The following is a 19,635-nucleotide window of genomic DNA, read 5'->3' as shown; positions in this document are numbered from 1 at the left end:
TCGAAACCTTAACTAATGAAGAGGCAATCATTGCTCGCGCACATTACTTGCAAAGTGTGAAAATGTTTCTCTCACGCAAGATTAGATACTGATTGTAAAAAAATATGAAAGCCAAAAACAGGTACTACTCAGCGTGAGCTGCCCATTTAATGGACGGAGAGTACACGGTGTAGATACGCGTCATTGAAGGTAAAGTACTTTGTTCGATCACTTCCTCAAAAGCGATGGCTTAGCAGAAAAACCAGATTGAGATACAAACATATCTATGCCAAGCGTGAAGTGGTGCGAAATATGAAGATCCATCGACTATGGAAGTATGATGTTGGAAATCCGAAAAACCCTCGATGATGAGATCAATTTTACAATTGGGTGGTCTATTTGCTTTGCTAATTAAATATAGGTAAGGAGATCAAATGTTTTGCCAATCATTGCTATCTGCGGAAAATCCTGCACCTGAAAACTTTGTCTGGTGAAAGAAAATTATTCAATTTTATGACTTGTTTTATTGCTTATGTTCCATAATAAAGCAGAGGCTCCCCACCGAAATGTATTGCCCATCTCGTTAGGAAAATGTGTCATACAAATAAACAGTTTTGTCTGATGTGAGCAATGTGTTTGATATTAATAATTGTTCGTCTTACCTTAGGATATTCGGATGTGACAGCTTGTTCAGCAATTGAACTTCCCGCAACATGTTGGGCCGGTTCGCTCGGCGCTGGTTCATTTTCAGCACCATTACGTCTCCAGTCGTTCGGTGTGTCACCTGTGGATTAAAATGAAAAAAAAAAAGTGTGAGGAAAGATTCACAAAGTATGTCACGCAAAAATCGGTGATTTTCAAACTCCCCCCAACTCTCCCTTTGTCACACTTATTATACCACTAGAATTTTGTATAAATTGTTAGGCTGCTCGGAACCCCTCTTACAGTCAGTGTAACGTACTTTAAAGATGCTTCCTTAGCAAAATTGTTTCATTCAAACCTGGAATGAAGCCGGTAATCAAAGTATGGTATCGAAGCATACGCTGATGAGCTACTAAAAGAAATTCATCTTAACGTCACATCATGTTAGTCGCATTTGAGTGGTCGCTAAGAACTGTGTAGCAGAGCTTTTTGCTAGGGAATTTGCAATTTAATTGCTTATGATCCTATAGTAGGTAACTTGTTTCATGTTACCAGTTGCAAACGCCATAAAGGTACAGCTAGCGATGATGCTAACCTAACATTAACCTTCAGCTCGTCGGGTTCGTTGAACCATTTTGTCCTTTTGGCGATGGTGGGGAGATATTCCCTGATACAGCGTTTCCAAAACTGATTATCGAGTTGTCGATTCAGCTAACACTAACGCTAACGAATCAGCGAACACCTTATGGGGTTGCAAGACCCCATCCGAACTTAGCAGGATGAAGTGGTTTGGCGTCAAGGCTTCTTGAGCTGCATCATCGACCGGGATCCATGTCAGCGGCCTTCAGTTAACCACTGATTCAACTTCAACAATGACGGTTGCTAGCGTTTCTTCATCGGGGTTTCTCTAGGAATGCAGTGACCTCATTGCCACTTTAACGGACCTAACGAGACGTTCCTACGACCCTCCGAAGTGCGGCGCAGACGATGGGTTAAAAATCCACTTAGTGTTTGTATTGTAAATGTCTCTCCTAACCGTTTCCCGACTGCTTCGATTTCCTCTCGTAGCTCCCTGCTGGCACCTTGGAAATTGGTGCCGTTATCCGAATAAATTTCGATGGGCGATCCTCGGCAAGCCACAAAGCGACGAACTGCCATCTTGCACGATTCCATAGCGTATGGACGATTTCAAGGTGATCTACCCTGATTGTCAAGCACGTAAATAGCGCAACCCATCTTTAACACAGCTTCACCCGACTCTTTTTTGTATTGGCCCGAAGTAGTCAAGCCCGACATATGAGAATGGACGAACAGTGGCGGCGAGGCGTGCGTCCGGGAGTGGAGCCATTTTTGGGGTAACAGGCAAGGCTTTGCGAATCTTACACGTTTGACAGTTCTTTGCTACTCGTCGAACGATCGTGCGCAGGTTCGACACGTGGAAGCGTTGTCGTACTTCATTATGGACCGTGTCGTGATTCGCATGCAGGTATTGGCGGTGGTACCAGTTGATGACAAGCTGCGTGAGCTCGTGATTACGGGGCAGTATAATAGGGAATTTAAAGTCGTATGTGACGTATGGCGCCGTCCCGATTCGACTATCCATGCGCAACACTCCGTGGTCATCGATGAATGGTGACAACTTATACAATGGGATTGTCTTTTCGATTGATTTCTTGGAGTTGGTTCTTCGCTGTTTCAAGCTGGCGACTTCTTCCGGATATGTTGTTGCTACTAGCTAGTGCCATGTACCGTAATATGTGACAAGATGCTTTGTGAATCGAAGAGGCTCATAACGCATCGTAATATGTTCCGTTTCGTAGGAGGCCTAGAACTCTCTCCACCTCACCTTCCGTGCCAACGCTAATTGGCATGGAATGGTGTTTCTTTGGTTCTCCACCGTTAGCGTGAACTTCTCTCACTTGAAGCACGGTTTTAATGGCCTAATCCTCTGTTTCGAAACTGTCAAGGTAGTCGTCCACATAGTGTCTCTTTCTTATTGCCTCGGCTGCCTGTGGAAACTCTAATTCGTGTTCCTTCGCATTAAGGTTTTGCCTTTCTCGTATACTAAGTATACGGAAAGGCTATAGAACTGCTCCAAAACCGAACTTTTTATAGAAGGCTCGGAGACCCATAGTGTTATATACCAATCGACTCAGCTCGACGAATTGAGGTGATGTCTGTATGTGTGTATGTATGTGTGTGTGTGTGTGTGTGTGTGTATGTGTACAAAAATGTGAGACACGTTTTTGGGCATTTATCATCATCCTATTTGCTCGCAACAAGTTGCATTCGACGCGGAATGCAGTCCCATTGGTTCCTATTTAAAATTAGATCGATTGAACTTTGCGTTTCGGAGTTATGGCCAAAAAACTGTTTTTACGTGCAAAAAAAAAGCAAAATGCTCCAGTCTGGACTCGAACTCGTGATCTCTTGATTGGGAAGCGGCTACTACACCACAGCACCATCAATACTCATAGCATGTGACAAGATACATACAAATATAAAGCATCGAATTGGGCATATATTCATTACCTCATAAGCATCAGAGTTTATCCTGCTAGGGTACCGATTCCTATACTGGAAGTATTAATGGATCGAGAAAAGAAAATATTAGCTTTTACCGTTGGTTATTAAAATATACAGTTTCAATACATTAACTTAGAGCAAGATTGCCGGTGGTGAGTATAAGCCGTTTGGCAGCGCAGTATCATTACTTGACACTTTTCCGGTCGCTACTAAACACGCTGCTAAAACAGTAGCGCAGCGGACAGGTGATCAAATTTGGTAGCGCGATAACAGCGCTGCTTTTTGATGAACTATTAAACGTCACCTGAACGGAAGGCAGCCACCAAAATGATAACCGAAAATAGTGACCAGTGCGAAAAAGAGTGACTAAACTAAAATGACAGCGCTGCGAGGATGATCAAAACACTCGCGCCCAGTAATGATGCTTTAATAGATAAACTATTGAAATCGCTTGGATACGCTGTTACTTTAATTGTGATAAAAGTAGATTCACTATTGATTCGAGGATGTTAATGCAAAATTATATTGATATAATTGCATAATTACATCCAAACTAGTAGAGACATATGTGTGTAATAATGGGAAGTATCAATAAGAACTCCTCAGGTTACGGGTGCCCTATGCAAATTACTAAATAGTAATTTGGGGTGACTTTTTTACAATAGGATATCCTTTCAATAATTAAAAATACTCTTCTCTGCTAAACGTTAGACATAAATTTTCTCATGTCTTATTGCTATCAAGCGCTAAGAAAAGCACAAATACCCTATATAACAGCCTGTAAATACTCCTCAGTCCTCATATAGCAATTTCAAAAAGCATCGTGCTTTGTTTAACACGTTCAACGCTCTCTCGTTCGAATGCGCCTGAAAAAAGGAATGGCAATGTGCCGTCGCGCAGTGGTGGTCCCCCATTCAAATTCTCGACTAAACCTACGATTGCGCTTAAAATTTAGCAACAGTAATTTTGTAACGCTGAATTCATTTTGAAATTTAAATAGTTATCCAACATATGCTATGCTATCCAAATACTTCCGGAAGCCCATGACTTAGGATCACAGCAGCTTCTTAATTCTAACCTTGAAACAGTAAATTTCCCGCTTTTGTGCAGCAAGGCGCAATTCGCCAAACTAACCACTGTTAAGTGACAAAACATATATTTCAATGCATCATATCAGTTCTTTCCGAATCTTTCCCGATACAAAATTTAGTCAAATTTAATTTTCCCATACATATATGTTTAGGAGATACTTTACACCATCAACTTGAACCAAGTCACCAAAAATTAAATTTACCAACTATAATTAACAAATTGAGGAATTATCATTGACTAAATGTGCAAAATTAAAATAATATCAGCTTCTTCACGAAAGAACGATTTGTTTTGGGTTTTGTCTGGGTTTCCGCCACTGTGGATCGGTCGGCTTAACCATCGTAGCATCAGCGGCAAGCCGTGCTTCTGTTCTATTTTTACGCATATGCATGCATCATTCTTTGTGGCGTTCAATCAGCATATGGGAGCGCAGCTGGTGTGCGGGGAGACGCGGGACGCATGCGCATTCGCTTCAGTCTCTTGCCGTCGGATAAATATTGGCGAAGGAAGCATCTCCAACACACATCGCATTGCGTGCGGCAATGTTCTATTTTTAGCTCAGCTGGGTTGAATGTTGATCCGAGCAAATGAGATTTGGGGAAACTGGTTCATGAGTATGTATTACGGAAAAAAAGAAAATTTTGGATAGCTCCGCGGAAATAACGCGCAGAGGGAAATCCCCGGTCTCAATTCCTTGGATATAGCGTCTGCTGCACCATAAACTCGCAAGCTTCTAATTTTATTGAATAATTATGTCTTTTCTATTCAGTAAAGCATATTTTCTTTTGTGCATTGAAGCAATAGAATATAATTTCCTACTTATGTTTACTGTCTATTGAAACTCGGTGGGCAAGTTTGATTACTACCAAGATAAATCAAAAGCTATTTTGTTTCTGCTAACAATCATTAAAGAAAACTATTGAGTACATATCGATTCTCAACTTCTGTATTTATGTTTCATTTCCTACCTCCATCATCCAAAGTTCAGACCTGAATTCTTTCAAATATTCCAAATAATCAGATGGATTCAATTATAGAAATGTCATGAATATAAATATAAACAATACACAGAAATAGGTTCCATTGATTATTAGCAAGGAAAATATTAAATACAATTTTTTTTAAAGGCGCTTGAATTTTCTAGTATTCAAAATTTTTCTTGCAATGCGTATTATACTACACATCTAGAAAATATGAGTTTTGAAAAAAAAAGATGGCTTACACGAGGATCGAACATAAATCCTCTGAATGAGAGCCTATTACGTTACCACTGAGCTATCTTTGCTTTTTGAGATATTAGTGTTCGAAGAACAAGAGGCTACACGATTTGCAATAAATAACTATTTCACTATATCAAGACATAGGCTGCTCGTGCATACGTGCGGTAACGCACCGGGGGCTGTGCTTTGGTTCGGTGGCATATAATCTGAACCGATAAAAAGTTTAGTTATATCGGAATATAAGTCATGTTCGGGATTTGAGTCAAAACGGTACGATTGCGTTTACGTCAGGTGCTTTTGTGTCATTTCATTCAAATAAGTCACATGTAATATTCTTATTGTTTTGGTGCGCAGGGAAGCAACTTCATAATCAATTTCAACATTTTATTTTGAATCCTCTGTATATGCATTCTTCCTGGCGTTGCCTACCCATATTGGCACGGTATATGTAAAACATGGCTGGCATAACAATTAGTTTGTAAATCAAAAATATATTTTAAGATTTTGATTTTCTATGAATATTCACTTACTATATTTGTACCTTTTTGCTTGCATACCTTCTGTGTGGTTTTTGATAGTTAATTCATTCATGCTATACATAAGTCCTAATTCTTGGACTTCGCTAGACCAAATAATTGGAATCCCGTTCATAGTGACAGCATGTCTGTTAGAAGAATTCAAATAAAAAGCACTCGGATTATGTAGGGGAAAATGAGTTTTGGTAGGCTTCGGAGAAAATTTTCTATTTTTGGAAGTCAGTAGAAAAAGTATTCAAACTTTTCTATAATCCAAGTATGTTTTAGATAATTTAATAGTCTTAGTTCGATCATTGACAAACTACAATGACTCATTCCAGAGGTTAAATGTCAAAACGTGTTACAGCAGAGTTCTAGTGCGATTATTTTTCTACAGCTCTGCCTAATAGTTTGTTGTTTTAATTCAACTAATAACAGAGTTAAAGCACTAGTTACTAATACTAAATGATAACAAAATTTCGATCAGTCTGTATAATAAGTTACTGCAACTAGCGCAATAACTCTGTTATTAGTGCAATAGAAACAACAATTAGGCAGAGTTGTAAAAACCTTCGCTCTAGAAGTCCTATATAAAGTATTGCACAATAAGAGCTCAAGAATGCTGTCACGCTCTGTCACGCGTTATCTATCAGATTTTGTGCTTGAATCGTTTACCTGTAAAGAGTGATCTGATAAATAATTTTGGATCAGTTTAGAAATTAAAATATTCCATTTTAACCATACATTCATACCAATTACTGCGAAATGCTTTCCATTTAAAGAAAAGCAACCCCAGTAGAATTCTCTTCAGATTTTTTTTAAGTCGGATCAAATTTATAAATCTTGTTGAAAAGTGTTTGAATGATAATAACAAAAATGGAACTGCTCATCAGCAAAAATTTACCTTTCTCGTCAAAAATGTTCATTCCCTTAATCGATTCTTTGGCTTATTTAAGGTCAACATTCCCAATTAACCTATATTTTTTTAAGCCACTAAATATTTTTAAAATTCAAAACAAAAATCGAAAAAGTTTGTTTTTTAAGATTGACCCGATTTTGAACGAACATTGAGTGAATTTTTGCAGACGGTTCACACATGCACACGTTTTCGGTTTTTGTTTTCGATTTAATAAAAGATATTTTAGTTATTAGATAAAGATTGTCGCTTCGGTTCCCTTTGTTCTGCTGTCCGCAACATGTTGGGTATCAAGCTGTCAAATCGTATGGATTTTCCTTCTTTGAAATTTAGCTCCCCTATCATCCCCTATCCCCATCTATCATCTATCATTTTGACGGGAAGGGTCAACTGAATTTTTATTTATATGAAGAATCATATTATTCAAAACAACAATTTCAAAAAAGCTAACTTATTGATTGGATGATGGAAGTCTAAGCTGGATTCTGGCTTCGAAACGAAAAGCACTCGAAAGTTTGACAAATGGAAACATTTGTTTTTTCTCATCACCGTTTTTTTTGCTTTTCTCATATTCAAAGCAAACGATACGAACTTTTTCAGAAGAAGTATGTGTATGTGCATGTGTGCAAAAAAATCTAACTCATTTTTCGAAATCTTATCCTGAACCGATTATTTAAACGGCGAACTCACAATGGGCTAAAAAGTTATGGCCAAAATACAAATTTTTATACTATGCCTGAAATTCGATTTGTGCAATTGCACAACCTCATCACATTTTCCGGGCACTTAACCTCATCCGATTTGCTTGCAACAAATTGCATCCGGCAGCAATTTTAACAAATATGAATTTTCAATTCATTCTATCTTTATTTACGAGATCTTCGACCCTAGGCCGGTTCATCTGGTATAAATAAATGTGAAAAATAAGTCTTATTCACCAATTGTTATTTTAGACTTTTCATATATGTTTATCAACTATTTTGAACGAGCGAGAAAGGCATCATCACCGCTAGGTGGATTAATCAGGGTTTTTTTTTAATATATACCCTTTGACCTGGACGTTCCCGGTATAGGAACCGGATCTACTCTCAGTCAGTGCTGCCAGTACACGCAACAGCCACCTTCGATTGAAATGTGTTTAAGCTGCCTCGAGACTGACCATAACTCGCTTAACTTTTCAAAAGGACCTAAGTAACATTTTTTTCATGAATTAATTTGAGTACTGCAATCAAAAGCTTTCATGTTGTTCTGTTGATTGAACTATTCAAATTAATTCATGAAAAAAATGTTACTTGGGTCCTTTTGAAAAGTTAAGCGAGATAAGTCCTGGAACTGTGAGTTCCGGATCATAGCAAGGTTTTTTGTCGATGCGGTGTGGAAGGACACAAGCGCTGCGAAGAAGCACCCAAGTGCAGTGATTGTAGATATCCAAAAACTATTTCCAGATGCGGAATTAAAAAATGTGCTGTTTGGTGAACTTCTGGCATTGTGTTTCCTCTACAAATTTGTCCAACAGTACATTGTTTACTACATGAAACCTATATTTATGTTAAATATATAAGGGAACTGCTCCGTTTTCCATCTCATTGAATATATATTCATCTCATCGCGAAACAAAGATATAGCAATGTACTGCAAGACAAAGCTGCAGATAAAACATAGTGCTAGAATGCACCATGCAACACATTTCGGTTTCAGCCTCAGGATGAGTTAATGGCTACCAAATAATAATGGAATTGTAAGTTCAATATCTGCCGAAAAGTCTTATCTGTGCCAGTAGGAAGCAAGACCGTAACCATGTTATGGGTCTATCCAGCGCAAGTTTATGCGTTTTGCGCTTCGTCTCTTGCCTTGGAACGATCCTCAAAATCTCCCAAGATACGAGGATCGTTGCCAACTCATTGGAACCGCTGTATTTACGACGTGATGTCGCTAAAGCTTCATTTATATCTGACCTTCTGCTCGCAAACATTGACTGTGGTTGTTTAGTCCGTCTTATAGATATTGATATTCGTCGTCGTGATCTTCGTTCCTACAATTTTATTCGTCTTCTTATGTCCCGTACAAATTATGGCCAAAATGAACCGATTAGTAGTATGTGTAGAATTTTCAATCAATGTTATAGTGTATTCAATTTTAATTTGTCGCGTTCTGCATTGAAAAAAAAAATATTGTCGATATTTGTCCAACACTATGTAAGTCAAGTTTTTTGTTATGTTAGTCGTAGTGAAAATGTTCCAATATTGTATCGTTAAAGTTAAGTTAGTTTTAAAAAACACCAAGAATGTATCATTTGGTTTGTAAACTGTTGATATGAAAAAACAAGAGGTTTTATGCCTACGGGAGAAGGAGTGAAATTCATTCTTAACTCCACTCCCGCTGGCTTTTCCTTCTCAATAAAAGATAAAGATAAAAGATGGGTAGATCTACTTGCCCTTTCGTTGGCGGCCAGAGGCGCGGTCACGTTCCGAGACGTGGGTAGGTCAAAAACTGAATTTCAGGAAGTTTCCGGAAGTCCTCTCGGATTTCAAGAGAATTTTTCGGACATTCTCGGATAAGTAATAAAACTCGCTATGACTAATCATTACACTTCCAGAGTTCGTAGATCATTTCCAAGAAGCATATCTTCAAACACCTGTACGAATTTTCAGAATTTTCAAGTGGTTATGGATTCCTGTAATTTTTCTAAAAATATTTAATAATCTCAGTCATTTATCATTAGCTTCTAGGAATTCGAACCTTTAGTAATCTTCAGAAACATTTTTTTTTTTTTTTTTTTTTTTTTTAACTAATTTTATTTGCTAATTATCTAATACATGCATTCATCTCTTAGACTAGGTGTTCCGTGTTTTCTTAACACTATCATCCTTATTTGCTATGTTACGCTTTTAGTTATTATTAATACATTTCAATTGCCTCTAGCAGTTAGAATTTTTTCCTCTGGTTGAATTGAACCATGTAGGAATTACAATGTTTTCTACTTAAACTAAACTTAACCTATTTTATACTAAAGAATTTTACAAGGGAGTTAATCGTTGCAATTGAAGATTGCAACGATTTTTATCTAAAATTGAAATTATTTTGTTGGACATTTGTTGCAATGTCTCAATATTAGAAATTCTATGAAGTTCATTGGTACTATACCACGGAGGCAACTTCAGAATCATTTTCAAAATTTTATTTTGAATCCTCTGAAGTGCCTTCTTTCTGGTATTGCAGCAACTAGTCCATATTGGCACAGCATACAACATGGCAGGTCTAAAATTTGTTTGTAAATCAAAAGTTTGTTCTTAAGACAAAGTTTTGATTTTCTGTTTATAAGTGGATATAGGCACTTAATATATTTGTTACATTTGGCTTGAAGGCCTTCAATGTGATTTTTAAAAGTTATTTTTTATCTAGCAGAAGTCCTAAATATTTAGCTTCGTTAGACCAATTAATTGGAACCCCATTCATAGTGACAATATGTCTGCTAGAAGGTTTCAAATAAGAAGCTCTCGGCTTATGTGGGAAAATTATAAGCTGAGTTTTGGAAGCATTCGGGGAAATTTTCCATTTTTGCAAGTAAGTGGAGAAAATATCCAAACTTTTTGCAATCTACTACAAATGACACGAAGGCTTCGCCCTTTGGCTGAAAGGCCCGTGTCATCTGCAAACAAAGATTTTTGACACCCTGGTGGTAAATCAGGTAAGTCAGAAGTAAAAATGTTATACAATATGGGCCCCAGTATGCTGCCTTGGGGACACCAGCCCTTACAGGTAATCTATCAGATTTAGAATTCTGATAGTTTACCTGCAGTGAGCGATCTGATAAATAATTTTGGATCAGTTTAATGATGTACAGAGGAAAATTAAAATTCATCAATTTTACAATCAAACCTTCATGCCAAACACTGTCAAATGCTTTCTCTATATCAAGAAGAGCAACTCCAGTCGAATATCCTTCAGATTTGTTGAGCCGAATTAAGTTCGTAACTCTTAATAACTGATGAGTGGTTGAATGCCCATGGCGAAAACCAAATTGCTCATCAGCAAAAATAGAATTGTCATTAATATGAACCATCATTCTATTTAAAATAATCTTTTCAAACAGTTTGCTTATTGAAGAAAGCAAACTGATTGGGCGATAACTAGAAGCCTCAGCTGGATTTTTGTCCGGCTTCAAAATTGGAACAACTTTGGCGTTTTTCCATTTATCTGGGAAGTATGCCAATTGAAAACATTTGTTAAATAAATTAACCAAAAATGATAAAGAGCTCTCAGGAAGTTGTTTGATAAGTATGTAGAAAATACCATCATCACCCGGGGCTTTCATATTTTAAATTTTCTAGTAATAGATCTCACTTCATCCAAATTGGTTCCCAACGAAGGGTCAAAAACAATCTCTTGATTGAGAATGTCTTCGAAGCTCCGTGTAACCTGATCCTCAATTGGACTAGTGAGACCTAGACTAAAATTATGGGCACTCTCGAACTGCTGAGCAAGTTTTTGAGCCTTTTCGCCATTTGTTAATAAAATTTTATTTCCCTCTTTAAGCGCTGGAATTGGCTTTTGAGGTTTTTTAAGAATTTTTGTTAATTTCCAAAAGGGTTTCGAACTGGGATCCAACTTCGAGACATTATTCTCAAAGTTGGTATTTCTCAGAATAGCGAAACGTTTTTTAATTTCATTTTGCAAATCTCGCCAAATAACTTTCAACGCGGGATCGCGAGTTCTTTGGTATTGCCTTCTTCTCACATTTTTAAGACGGATCAGTAGCTGAAGATCGTCGTCAATAATAATGGAGTTGAATTTAACTTCACATTTCGGAATTGCAATGCCTCTGGCTTCGACAATTAAATTTGTCAAAGATACGAGAGCATTATCAATATCACTTTTGGTATCGAGAGGAATATCAACATCAAAATTCCTATCGATATACGTTTCTATAAATCCCAATCAGCTCTATGATAATTAAAAGTAGAGCTGATTGGATTATAAATGGCTTCTTGTGAGATTTCAAATGTCACAGGAAGGTGATCAGAGTCAAAGTCAGCATGAGTTACCAATTGGCCACACAGCTGACTTGAATCCGTTAAAACTAAATCAATTGTAGAAGGATTTCGACTGGAAGAAAAACAAGTTGGTCCATTGGGATATTGAATAGTATAATGTCCCGCAGAACAATCTTCAAATAAAATTTTACCATTGGAATTGCTTTGAGCATTATTCCATGAACGGTGTTTGGCATTGAAGTCACCAATTACGAAGAATTTTGATTTGTTGCGAGTCAGAATTTGAAGATCAGCTTTCAACAAATTCTTTTGCTGCCCATTGCATTGAAAAGGCAAGTAGGCTGCAATGAAGGAAAATTGTCCAAAATTTGTTTCAACAGAAACTCCCAAGGTTTCAAAAACTTTGGTTTCAAACGAAGAAAATAATTTATGTTTGATACGTCTATTAATGACAATGGCGACCCCACCACAGGCGCTGTCAAGACGATCATTTCTGTAGATGAAATAGTTTGGATCTCTTTTAATGGAGAGTCCTGGTTTTAAATACGTTTCAGTTATAATGGCAATATGCACATTATGAACTGAAAGGAAGTTGAATAATTCATCTTCCTTACCCTTTAGAGAGCGGGCATTCCAATTTAGAACTTTCACACAATTATTTGGATCCATTGAAACGGAGTCCGATAACAATTTTTTGTGTGTACTTTATACCAACCTGAACAGCTTCTGGAATGGTATTTGCTTTGAACATTGCATCAATCATGTGATGCAATTGTTCAGTTAAAAAATCAAAATCGGAAGCAGTCATGCTACCTGAATCGGCAACATGACCGTTATTTTCCGTTGGGACATGGGTATAAACCTCATTTTGAGAAGAGAAATTTTGTCTACCAGCAGCGATGTTTGCATACGTAGGTACATTGGAAAAATTGGAATTCACTGAAGTGCTTGCTACCCGTTGACGAGCGGCAAAATTTGTTTGTGAATTGTGGTGGGTATGAATTGCTCGACCGGTAACCGGTTTAGAAATTTGAGCGTTTGAAAAATTTCTACCCGTCGAATCTGGGATCCGATTGGAATTTCCCGTCATCAATTTTGCACGGGAATTCAAAACTTTTTTGCGTGAAGGGCATTCCCAGAAATTGGATTTATGATTGCCCCCACAGTTTGCGCACTTAAATTTATTGGAATCTTCTCTCACAGGACATGCGTCCTTGGCGTGAGAGGTTCCACCACAAATCATGCATTTAGCATCCATGTGACAATGTTTGGTTCCATGACCCCACTTTTGGCACTTACGGCACTGGGTAGGGTTTTGGAAATTTCCCCCAGGCCTGCGGAAATGTTCCCATGTAACACGGACATGAGACATAATACAGGCCTTTTCCAACTTTTCATATTATTTAGTTCACTTTTGTTAAAATGAACTAAATAAAATTCTTGAGAAATGCCCTCTGGGAAGTACCAGAATGGGATTTCTTTTCATCTTAATTACTTGGACTGGTGAAAATCCAAGTAATTGAGAAATTTCAATTTTAATCTCATCCAGTGATTTGTCATCACTGGGGAGACCTTTCAAGACGACTTTGAACAATCGCTCAGTTTTGTCGTCGTATGTGAAGAATTTATGGCGCTTTTCAGTTAAATAGTGAAGAAGACGTTTGCGATCGTCAAAGGATCCCGGCAAAACGCGGCAGTCACCCTTCCTAGCAATCTGAAATGAAATCTTGATCCCCTGAAGGTTACTCAAAATCTCATTCCGGAAGCCAGAAAACTCGGCAACAGATACCACAACTGGCGGAATCCTTTGCTTTTTCGCATGAATCGAATCACCTGGGCTAGAGGTAGATTCGATTTGCTCAATTTCATAATTTTCATTAATCAAATCGAACTGATTGCTCAGTTCGATTGGAGAAGAATTATTTCCGATATTAGAGTTAGAAGGAATATCTGAATTCTCCAGCTTCCTTCTATTTTTTCCGCGCTTTGGCAGGACGGTCTTGAAACCTTGTTTCTTTGAAGGAAGTGGAGAATTCAGAGACTCCCCCTTCCTCTTGTTTTTGTTAATACTCATTGCTGAGCGTGGAGACGTGACCTTCTAAGAGGTTTTTTCCCAGAACGGTGTCCCTGCAGGATTACCACCGCTTGTCGGAATTTTACTTCCGCAAACGGGTCCAACGTAAAACGAAGGCACGGGTCCTTGCAAAGATCGTAACAGGATCAGTGGGTACAAATAGCGCTAAGAAGCACCGTTGAAATTAAAATAGCTTCGGGTAGTATTAAAAACTTCCTTCCGCAAAGAGAGAAAGAACCGCACAGCACGAAAGCACGATGCGGTCTGATCTTCAAAAACATCGTTATGGTCTTATGAGAGCTTATGATCGTCAGAGAATCTTTCAGGGTGTTCAGTACTATTTACGGGTTTTCAGAAATCTCAAGAATAATGATACTCCGAATTTCCTCATAGGCTTGCTATCACACATCCGGATGTGCTACAATCATTATAAACTACTTCATATTTTCATATTTCTTGTTTAGTTTATTTTTCGGAGATAAGCTCGGCAGTCTAGTGACTGCTGGAGAATACATCACATAATGTGGCATAGACTACATCACTTTTCTAAGTGAATCCTTGATCTTTTATTCACTTGGATCGTGGTCACGGATATTTTTTATTAAGTCACGGAGTATTTTTTAATAAGTCAATATAATAATTAATAACCATTGACAAGTACAGTCAGTCTAAGCTAAATTAAGCTAAGCTGCATATCATTGTTTAAATATTCAACTTTTGTTTGAATAACTGTCGGTCTGTCAGTTATTATAAAATTTCAGAAAATTATCTGAGCCTCCCTGAACTAACAGAAATGATTACGTACTTCCAGAAAAATTTCAAGAATTTTATGGGAGAGCAGAAACTATTAGAAACTTCAAGACTTTTTGGAAAATACATTATTGAAACTTTTTAGTTTGTCAGTTTAACCTCTGATAAACTTTCAAACACCTGATTAAATTTTAAACGTTTAAATGATAGTATTATACTGTCGACTGTCCTACCCAGGTATTTTCATGCGTAGGACATGTCCTACTTGTCCCACCCACTCCCAGCGCCACTGTTACCGTGCAGACGGAGACCTAAACTGGAAGTCGGACAAGGGTTACACCCATAGCGATCATTTTGAAATTTTTTTTAGAAAGACCATTTGATTCCACACCGTATCGAATGACAACGGCCAACGATGCATAAACATCGCAACCTCCCGCGGAATGGTAGTCCGAAGCACCTTCTTTCCCCGCAAAAATATCCACACCGCCACTTGGAGATCAATTAACTTAGAAACGGAAAACCAAATCGACCACGTTCTAATCGACGGTAAATTCTTCTCCGACATCACGAACGACCGCACTTAACGAATATTGAATCCGACCACTACCTCGTTGCAGTATGCCTGCGCTCAAAACTTTCGACGGTGTACAACACGCGTCGAAGTCGGACGCCGCGGCTTAACATTGGGCGGCTACAAGACGGTAAACTAGCCCAAGAATACGCGCAGCAGCTGGAAGTGGCACTTCCAACGGAAGAGCAGCTAGGCGCAGCGTCTCTTGAAGATGGCTGGAGAGATATTCGATCCGCCATTGGTAGCACCGCAACCGCTGCACTTGGCACGGTGCCCCCGGATCAGAGAAACGACTGGTATGACGGCGAATGTGAGCAGTTAGTGGAAGAGAAGAATGCAGCATGGGCGAGATTGCTGCAACACCGCACAAAGGGGGAACGAGGCACGATATAAACAGGCGCGGAACAGACAAAGCTCGATTTCCGGAGGAAAAAGCGCCAGCAGGAAGATCGAGACCATGAAGAGACGGGGCAACTGTACCGCGCTAATAACACACGAAAGTTCTATGAGAAGTTAAACCGTTCACGTAAGGGCCACGTGCCACAGCCTGATATGTGCAAGGACATAAACGGGAACCTTCTTACGAACGAGCGTGAGGTGGTCCAAAGGTGGCGGCAGCACTACGAAGAACACCTGAATGGCGATGTGGCAGACGAAGATGGCGGTATGGTGATGGACCTGGGAGAACGAGCGCAGGACATAATTTTACCGGCTCCGGATCTCCAGGAAATCCAGGAGGAGATTGGCCGGCTGAAGAATAACAAAGCCCCTAGGGTTGACCAACTACCAGGAGAGCTATTTAAACACGGTGGTGAGGCACTGGCTAGAGCGCTGCACTGGGTCATTACCAAGATTTGGGAGGAGGAAGTTTTGCCGGAGGAGTGGATGGAAGGTGTCGTGTGTCCCATCTACGAAAAGGGCGATAAGCTGGATTGTAGCAACTACCGCGCAATCACATTGCTGAATGCCGCCTACAAGGTACTCTCCCAAATTTTATGCAGTCGACAAGCAAGGGAGTTCGTGGTGCAGTACCAGGCGGGTTTTATGGGTGAACGCTCCACCACGGACCAGGTGTTCGCCATTCGCCAAGTACTACAGAAATGCCACGAATACAACGTGCCGACACATCATTTATTCATCGACTTCAAAGCCGCATATGATACAATCGATCGGGACCAGCTATGGCAGCTAATGCACGAACACAGTTTTCCGGATAAACTGACACGGTTGATCAAAGCGACGATGGATCGGGTGATGTGCGTAGTTCGAGTTTCAGGGGCATTCTCGAGTCCCTTCGAAGCCCGCAGAGGGTTACGGCAAGGTGATGGTCTTTCGTGTCTGCTATTCAACATCGCTTTGGAGGGGTAATACGAAGAGCAGGGATTAACACGAGTGGTACAATTTTCAATAAGTACGTCCAGCTATTTGGCTTCGCCGACGACATAGATATTATGGCACGTAACTTTGAGAAGATGGAGGAAGCCTACATCAGACTGAAGAGGGAAGCCAAGAGGATCGGACTAGTCATTAACACGTCGAAGACAAAGTACATGATAGGAAAAGGTTCAAGAGACGACAATGTGAGCCACCCACCGCAAGTTTGCATCGGTGGTGACGAAATCGAGGTGGTAGAAGAATTTGTGTACTTGGGCTCACTGGTGACTGCCGAAAATGACACCAGCAGAGAAATTCGGAGACGCATAGTGGCTGGAAATCGTACCGCCGCCGTACCAAACTGACAATCTACAAAACGCCCATTAGACCGGTAGTCCTCTACGGACACGAGACCTGGACAATGCTCGTGGAGGACCAACGCGCACTGGGAGTTTTCGAAAGGAAAGTGCTGCGTACCATCTATGGTGGGGTGCAGATGGCGGACGGTACGTGGAGGAGGCGAATGAACCACGAGTTGCATCAGCTGTTGGAAGAACCATCCATCGTTCACACCGCGAAAATCGGACGACTGCGGTGGGCCGAGCACGTAGCCACTGGATCGATCAGATGGAAGATGACTTGCGGACCCTCCGTAGACTGCGTGGTTGGCGACGAGTAGCCATGGACCGAGCCGAATGGAATAGACTCCGTGGCCACTTCGGCCTTAGTCTGAATAAATAATAATAATAATTTGATTCAAACTCAAGGACAATTTGAAGATCTTACAACATCTAATATGCCTGATTTTGAGTCGCAATTGAAAGACAAACACTCGGAAGGCATAATTGGTTTTATACCAAGGCTGAGCGATACACATTGGTTCAAAAGCCCCCACGTTTTCTTTTTAATTTTCTAAAAGTTCCTGAAAACTACATTTTAGCGACATCCCCCGTAACGCTGGGTAGATACATTTGCGTGGTGTGTTACGGTGTAAGATCTACCACGGACACATTGTCAGCTATAGGCAAATCCTGACCAAACGAATACCTTCCCCAATATCCAACTCCGTGGTACTTATGAAGGTGTCACTGAGTCGGGGGCCTCTCGTTAAGTAAGTACTACAACAACACTTCCTTCCTCTCCCAAGTTACTGTGAAGATGGGCTTGGCCATGAGTAGTAATCCTCGTGCTTTTGTGATTTTTATCCTAGATTGAAATCAAGGACCACGCCCACTACATATTAGCGACATATTCAGAAGAGTTGAAGGATACTTCTGGTGCTTCATTTTGATAATATAGTATCAAGGATCAATGTCTGAAACTCGATTTATGCATATGCACAACATTTGAAAGATTTAGTTCGGAAAAGATGTTGGAGGGGTAACGGTGGGGTTTGATCCCACGAAACCAGTACGCTTCAATGAATGCTCCCCCAACTAAGCTACGAAGGACCTCCATCATCCTCCGCAGCTTATCGGATACTGATGAAAAGCTCTGCTAAAGCTAGAAAGCGCTCAGTTAAAGAAAGCTGCAAGCTTAACTAAGCTAACTAGCTAAAAAGCTTTAAGCTAGGCTAAGCTAAAGCTAAGCTAAAAGAGCTAAGGCTAAGTAATAGCTATAAAAACTAAGCTAAGCTAAAAGAGGTAAAGGCTAGCTAAAGCTGGGATGCTAGCTAAAGGCTGGGAGCTAAAAGGCTGGGCTGGGGACAGCTGGGAGCTGGTGGGAACAGGGTAAGGGGTGGGAACAGGGCTGAGCTGGGAGCTAGCTAAAGGGGCTGGGAGCTAACAGGGTAAGCTAAAAGAGGAACTAGGTGGGAGCTGAGGCTGGGAGTACAGTGAGGTGGAGCAGGCTGAGGCTGGGTGAGGTGAGTGGGGTGAGGTGGGAAGGTGGGGCTGGGTGGGAACGTGGAGCAGACAGAGGGTGAGACAGAGTGGGTGAGCTGGGTGGGGAGTGAACAGGGTGGGAACAGGTTTGGAGCTGGGAGCTAGAACAGAGTGGGGTGGGAGGTGGAACAGGTGGGAGAACAATGGGGTGGGAACTGAGGTGGGAACAGGGGTGGGGGCTGGAACAGTGAACAGGGAATTTGAACAGGGAGCTGGAACAGACAGGGAACAGAACAGGAACAGGGGGCTGGGCTGGGGTGGGAACAGGGAACAGGGAACAGGCCTGTGGGAGTGGGAACAGGTGGAACAGAACAGGAACTGGGGCTGAACAGGGGTGGAACAGGTGAACAGGGGGCTGGGGAACAGGGTGGAGGTGAGGAACAGTGGGGAACAGGGGGCTGAGGCTGGGAGCTGGGAACAGGGTGAGCAGGGGGCTGGGCTGGGGCTGGGTGGGCAGGTGGGAGTGAGGTGAGACAGACAGGCTGGGGTGGGAGTGGGGGTGAACAGGGTGGAGGCTGGGAACAGCGGGTGGGAGCTGGGAACAGGGTGGGAACAGGGTGAGAACAGGGGTGAGCACAGGAACAGGGGCTGGGAACAGGGGGTGGGGGCAACGAGGTGGGAACAGGGGACAGAACAGGGCTGGAACAGGAACTGGTGAGGAAGACAGGTGGTGGGAGCTGAACAGGGCAGGAACAGGAACAGGGGCTGGGAACAGGGCAGGAGACAGGGTGGGGAACAGGTGGAACAGGTGGGAGGCTGGGGTGGGAACAGTGGAGGGCTGGAACAGGGGCTGGGGTGGGGTGGGGGTGGAGCTGGGGAGAGGAACAGGAACAGACAGGGAACAGGGCTGGGGTGGAACAGGTGGAGATTTTGGCTGGTGGGGAACAGAACAACAGGTGGAGTGGGCTGGGGGTGGAGCAATTTGGGGTGAGGTGGGGGCTGGGGTGGGAACAGGGCTGGTGGGGGCTGAACAGACTGTGGGCTGCAGGGTGGAGGCTGGGGCTGAGGCAGGGAACAGGCTGACGGTGAGGTCAGGCGGGGTGAGGAACAGAGGGAGGTGGGGGTGAGGAGCTGGGGCAGGGTGGGAGCTGAGGCT

General features: G+C 41.2%; 1 protein-coding gene across 3 annotated transcripts in view; it reads right to left on the bottom strand.

Moving 5' to 3' along the window:
- The window catches only part of LOC134205173 (uncharacterized), a 305,408-nt gene that overhangs the window by 95,146 nt on the left and 190,627 nt on the right, over positions 1 to 19,635 (bottom strand). For all 3 annotated transcript variants that reach the window (XM_062680176.1, XM_062680177.1, XM_062680178.1), the window contains one exon: positions 642 to 763. In XM_062680176.1, coding sequence (XP_062536160.1) covers positions 642 to 763 — 122 coding nt within the window. The remainder of the gene's footprint in view (positions 1 to 641; positions 764 to 19,635) is intronic.

The sequence above is a fragment of the Armigeres subalbatus genome, chromosome 1, assembly GCF_024139115.2.
Source record: "Armigeres subalbatus isolate Guangzhou_Male chromosome 1, GZ_Asu_2, whole genome shotgun sequence".
NCBI classification, from domain to species: domain Eukaryota; kingdom Metazoa; phylum Arthropoda; class Insecta; order Diptera; family Culicidae; genus Armigeres; species Armigeres subalbatus.
Note: the sequence above shows the minus strand (reverse complement) of the source record. Positions and strands in the feature narration are given on the sequence as shown.